We start from the raw sequence: 6000 nt of genomic DNA, 5'->3' as shown, positions 1-6000 counted from the left end.
CGCGCGGCCTGCGCACGAGAGCGGTAACCCGCGCCGCGGGAGAGGAAAGCGCCCTTACCTTTGGCCCTGCATTTTCTCAGCTCTCTGTCCTGGATGAAGCCAGCAAACATTTGGGATTCCATGAAAACTTCCAAGAAGCGGCGGATGCTCTTGGAGGCCACAGATTTACGGAAAGCCTCCCTTTGGAAGGCACGCTCTCCTTTTTCATTCTGGGTTAGGAACAGGGAATAATGGCCAACTGTCTCCACAAAGAATCGGATAAAAACCTCAGACACTAATCCATTCAGGGTGTTACATTCTGCAAAATAAGGCGGCAATAAGACACCAAAATCAGCTGCTACCAGAGCTCTCGGCGTTGTCACCCACCCGGGGCTGGTGACTGTCACCCAGCACTTTACTGATGCCGTGCCAATAACCGAAAGGAGCGGTACCGGCTCCTTGCGGCCCTGGCTCTACCTCAGATAGGGAAAAGGGTAACAGCTCTGTAATCAAGAGCGCCAGCCTACATAATTGGCGTTTCATAACCAAGAGTCAATGAGAAACCTCAGGAAACCACTCAGAAAATTAAAAACTTTGTGGGTGCTTCATCAAAATTGTACCTCATATTTTAACTCTTTCAGCAAGTTTTCTTCAGAAGCTTCTGAATGACTCAGAATTAAAGTGTTTGCTCTGGGAGTAATAAGCCTTTGGCAAGAACTGATCAAAAAGGGTGTGTTGTAGAATTTGGGTTTTCATCACTTCTGAGATGCTAAAATAGTTTTACGTACGTAACACAGATGAGTAGAAATAAATTTCAAAAACCAAATAGGGGCCTGTTTCATACCTTCTAACCACAGGCATTTAAATTCACCCTGGGCTGTTTTTATAATCGCTGGAGAGAAATATGAACCTTCAGAGGCAGCTCAGCCCCTCTTGCACTGAAACTATTTGCTGGAGGTACCTGCTTCCCTCCCCTGAACACACCGAGTGCCAAGAGCAACTCGAAACTCAGACAGGCCCCTAAGGGCGTGTAGTTACCTGGACTGAATTAGGGACAGGTTAACTGCAAACCTCTGCTGGAATAAAGGTGTAGAGGTACTCGTGGGAGCGCATGTCATTCACAAAGAAATTAAACAGATCGCTGCCAATCTCTTACTGTGGGTCGGTGCCATCAGGCCCATGCCCTGTGTGTTCAGAGGCTCTCTCTGATGTCACAAAAGGTATCCGAGTACTAAAGTCCTATCTTTCTTTCTCCTGGATGGAAAGTCACAATACTACCTACATGCTTGTTTATACAAGTCCCCATTTCCAAATGAGCTTACCATCATCTGAATCACTATCTGAATCCTGATTTATCAGTTCATTCTTTCTCTCTAGAGCCTGCTCCAGAGCAGCTTGCAATTTTCTAGGTAATAGCGTGTCTTCGTCATCCATCTGACAGAGGGGGAAAAAAAATAAAACCTTTAGATCACATTAATCTACACAGCAACTACAGCAAATAATTTTGCAAGGTTTAAAATTCAGAAGAAAAGCATTTTGTACCTGCTACTGTCACGCCTACATAAACAAAATAATGAAAATCTATGTGCAACTGTCATAGATTCCTAAACAGAATTTCTTGTCATTCTTAAGGAGATTAAAGTCAGGAATGATAATCCAAAAAGCAAGGTAAGCATATAGAAATGCAGAATCGGCTCCTTACAAGACAAAGAGTCCAAATAGTTGTTTCTAACTAAATACACGTCATGCAAAGCCTAGCTGTGTGTACACACAGCTGCTCTAGTTGGTTTTAGGCAGCTTCTTTGGTTCTTGACAGTTGCTTTTACTTACATTCTAGTATATCTTGTTTTCTGGGTTTTCCCCCTGCTGCTCTCTTCATCTTTTTTTAATGCTCATTCAGCAAAAGCGTGTAGGCACAAGAACCTTAGATCTGCAACCCCTGCTCACCAGCTATATCTTCCAGGGAATCGTACAAGAAAGTTAACTCATCTAACTGGCAGATTGCTATTTTTGAAATTATTTAGTGCCACATTACCATCAGGAGATGGTGATCCTTCATCTCCCCATTTACAAGGCTCCTGCTTTTCCTACCACATGAAACTATTCTTCACCTTTCCTCTCTCACTTAGAAACTTCCCTTTGCATTTTTTGTCCTTTTCACCTCCAACAGTGTGAGTTTTCTTGCTAACGTGATATTACTATCCTTGGATGTTTTCTTTGCAGTATGAGTACAGATTTTGTTTTCTTCTGACAGTCACAGCCTCAATCCCTTCTGCATACCTGAGGAGTGGTACTTATTTGCAGGTTGAACAGAAAATGAGCCCTTTTTTTTTTTTTCCTAATCTCTCTATCACTGCACGATTCCTGCCAAGTGTCTCTAATCAAAGAAACCCAATCATCCTGTAGGATGTAGCTTGCTAGACTGCATAGCAACATTTTGAGCTCTACTTTACCTGTCTGATGAATCGATCGGATCCCAGGTTAACCATCAAAGCCTAAAGAAAAGACAACACTATAGTGAAATATATCTGAAGAGACAGAAAACATTCATTTGGGTCTGCTTTTAATAGCAAACAATCATCTGAACGGGCCCAAGCCTCAACATGAATCAAATTCCGACTGTGAAACAACAGGTTGTGTGCTTTATAAAACAAGAAGATGAAGTTTTTCTTTAGTGCTTGAAGTCTAATTTAACATAGATACAGCAGATCTCATACTAGATTAACATGTAAAAGAAGCTGTAAGGGTTAGGCAGGTCTTTTTTCTTAAGCAAATTATTGCTAATCATTTTTGTTAATGTGCAGATGGAAAGTATTTCAGCGGGGTTTAAAGAAAATGGTGTCATGTGAGGCAGCAGGGCTCCTGAAGGGCAAGAGTGTGAAATATTAATGATTAATGATAACAAAGCAGCAAAGCTGAAAGACAGAGCTGGGAAGAGGTGGGAGAGCAATGTTAGGGAAGTGGGAGGAAAACAGAGCAGAGATTTACATGGACCAGAGGCACAAATAGCCTTGAAATTGAGCACAAGAAAAAAAAAATTAATAGAAAAATGAGAGGAAACCAATAGGAGTAAGAGAGAAGAGTGTGCCCTTGAGTATTTTTGTGGTATTTTACCAGAAGAGCTGATGAAGTGCAACTCTTACTGATTTCCAATATTGTATTAACAAAGTCTTAGAAGTAAAAACACCAAAAAAACCATTAGAGGTTTTTTCTGTGCTGGCTATAGCTTTGTGTACAGCTTCCATTAATAGGTGTCATAGCAGATGGCACTTTGTATCTTCTTATTCCATGTAGAACAAATCAGGGTATTTACACTGTACATACTTGTTGACCAGGTTAACATTCACTTCTCTCTGTCAAGGTGCCAGGTATGGGAAGAGGGGTGGAATAAAGAGAAGACTAAAGCTAGTACTGCAGTTTTACCAAGAGGCAGTTGCCCATGAGAATGAGGCAGAAAAGAAACAGAGAGGCAGATTAAAAATTAAACGTGTGAGAATAGTTATGTGCGAATGGTTGGCCCTCCCCAGGGTGAGGCCAGCTTTACTCCAGGCAAACAATTCAGGTACCAGCTCCTACCTCCTCTACGGGCAGCTCCTTCAGTTTGGGCAGAGAGCTGGAGAGCAGTCCCACCAGGAAGGGGGTAGGGCAGCACACGATGTCAATCATGGATGAGGGCAGGACTGGAATGAAGGTGTGCTGCCAGGAGAAGGGGTACAGCAGGGCCACCACCGCGTGCGAGCAGCTCGAGAGGGTGCTGGAGAGAAAGGAACAACCATGTTAGCAGAGCTCGTTCTTCATCCCCGATACCTACCACCTGCTGATAAACTTGGCGTGTTAATACGCAAGCGCTGAAGGGGCTGCCCCGGTTTCCCTGGGTGCCTTTTAACACATTGCTTCTGACTTCAGCCTTTGTCCCTTTCCAGTCCATACCACTTCTGTGCGGTGTGGTGTGGTAGCTCCTCTTGTGCCCACCTCTAGGTGACTTGAAACTAGAGGTAAAAAACTAGAATCGCTTTGGTTTGTTATAGCAGACAGGAGGCACTTTGATCTAGAAGATGAGGTTTAACATTCCCCACAGCACTCAACAGCAGCCACTTTGAATGATGCTTAAAAGCCAAAAGCAGCTTCAGTCCTTAGCTGTCACAACAAGGTCGGTAGTAACAACGCAGAATATTGATGTTCCTGTGTCAAAATTGAAAAAAGAAATCCTAAAGAAAAACCCTACTAAATCAGATGTAAGAAATCCCCAACAATCAATGCTTGCTCCAAAGGAAATCTGGTGAAAGCAACGCATTTTTCAAAGTTTGGATATTTTTGTGACAGCAGCATTTTTTCATTGCAGCACATTTTGATGGGCTTATTGACCAACTGTAATGATAAAGGCATTAATCTTGCTCAGTAGAGTAGACTCTAAAATGCACATTGGTATCCCCTGAATACTAAGGCTTAATATAATTCATGGAAAATGTCTCGCATACATTGTCCTTCCATCTAACAGAGCTGATTCCCTTTTACAGTCACATGGTTTCCAAATGTTAAAAATAAAGCAACATCATTACCGAGCTACTTTTAGCATCAGGGGAATAAGGACAGGCTCTCCGTTTCAGAGCTTTGATTTTGGAGTGAGTTATGACATCTGCTTCTTACAGGCTGAGGATGACAGAAATTTGGATTTTTACCCAGCCGAGCATGACTGAGCTAATTTTCTCACCGTGCAAACTTCTGCTGTGCTTAATGCAGCCACAAAGAACTATAAATAACTAACAACTTCAGAGCTGTACTGCTTGAGAATGCTGGGGGGAAATGCTGATTTCTTCTACTGGAAGACTTGTTGGAGACTGTAGGTGGCATCAGACCTCCACTGGAATAACCCTCACAAGCATTTTTCCCTGTGGGTTATTCCAAGGCCAGGAGAAAGGTTTCACCTGCTTGTTCCTGTCAGTGATTAACCTCTGAAGTTTGCTCGGTGGCAAAAGCAAGGATTAGAGGACAAGGAGAGAAAAGATTGGGGAAAAGCAAATGCTTGTCTTTTACTGCAAATAATCGGTGGGTTTTTTTACTTGACATTGTATAACATATGTTGTCCGACACAGGTTTGTTGTAAAATGATGCATTTCTCTAATGTTTTTGTTGTTTTGTTTTGTTTTGTTTTTTATAGCAGGCAGCACTGCTGCCATTGACTCCTATTTTGGTCTTGGGTGTCTACCATAGCAAGCATGGTGGTGTGTTTCAGAATTGCTGTGGAGCATGGGACAGGCTCCCAGCACTTTCTCAAGCTCACTTTAATGATTCCGTGGCATTTTCAGCTACTACAAATTCAGTCATCGTAGCTGAGCTCCTAAAAAAAGAGCCACATTAAGCTAAAAGCAGGAAGACAAACATTCTTCTGATATTCAGTTCGTATTTTTTTCCTTTCTATAGAATGCCCTTTTGTAACTTGTTGTTTTACACGCAGTGCTGTGACGTAAATCAGCCCCTGCATCCTCTCGTGCGTGCTATTCCCACGCTAGGGGAGGCTTCGGGCTCCGGCCCAGGATGCTGGTTTCTCTTCCAGAGCTTTCCCGGGAGCTGGCTGGGGCAAGGCAGCAGCTGAATGCAGCAAGGGGCCCTGGGGGGTTTGTCCTGCGGCAGCAACCTGCTCTGCTCTGCCAGCGTCCCGCGGGTCGCACCATCCCCCTTGCCAGCACCTCGGCCTGTGTGTTTTAAGGCCCTGCATGCAGTTTTTCAAATTCATCCTCAGAAACATCTTTCCGTGTGAGACGTCTCAGGCCGACCCCCATGAAACACTCGCTCCAAACTTTCAGTCCCCAGCATCAGCATCGGCTGCTGCCCTCGCTCCCGGATGCTGCTCGTGCAGAGGGAGTCCCACATGCCGTTACCAAACTCTTGCTTGCACAAAGCGCCTGCGTCTCTTCCGTCGTGGGGAAGATTCATAATTCTAAAGGATACGCATCTTTCACTTCACTGTGAGGTTTTTACATTATGTAAGGTCAACTTCAGGGATGATGGATGTAAGGGAAC

The 6000-nt window shown here is 43.7% G+C and overlaps 1 protein-coding gene across 1 annotated transcript in view; it reads right to left on the bottom strand.

The window, feature by feature from the left end:
• Positions 1 to 6000, bottom strand: part of DENND2B (DENN domain containing 2B) — a gene marked incomplete at its 3' end in the record, with an annotated part of 73240 nt that overhangs the window by 1198 nt on the left and 66042 nt on the right. Inside the window, exons 13-16 of the mRNA XM_035891029.1 lie at positions 3556 to 3733; positions 2433 to 2474; positions 1302 to 1413; positions 59 to 298 (exon numbers count right to left, since the gene is read on the bottom strand). Coding sequence (XP_035746922.1) covers positions 59 to 298; positions 1302 to 1413; positions 2433 to 2474; positions 3556 to 3733 — 572 coding nt within the window. The remainder of the gene's footprint in view (positions 1 to 58; positions 299 to 1301; positions 1414 to 2432; positions 2475 to 3555; positions 3734 to 6000) is intronic.

This window comes from Egretta garzetta, unplaced genomic scaffold (genome assembly GCF_000687185.1).
Source record: "Egretta garzetta isolate BGI_Z169 unplaced genomic scaffold, ASM68718v1 scaffold133, whole genome shotgun sequence".
NCBI lineage: Eukaryota > Metazoa > Chordata > Aves > Pelecaniformes > Ardeidae > Egretta > Egretta garzetta.
This window is presented reverse-complemented; position numbering and strand designations above follow the sequence as displayed.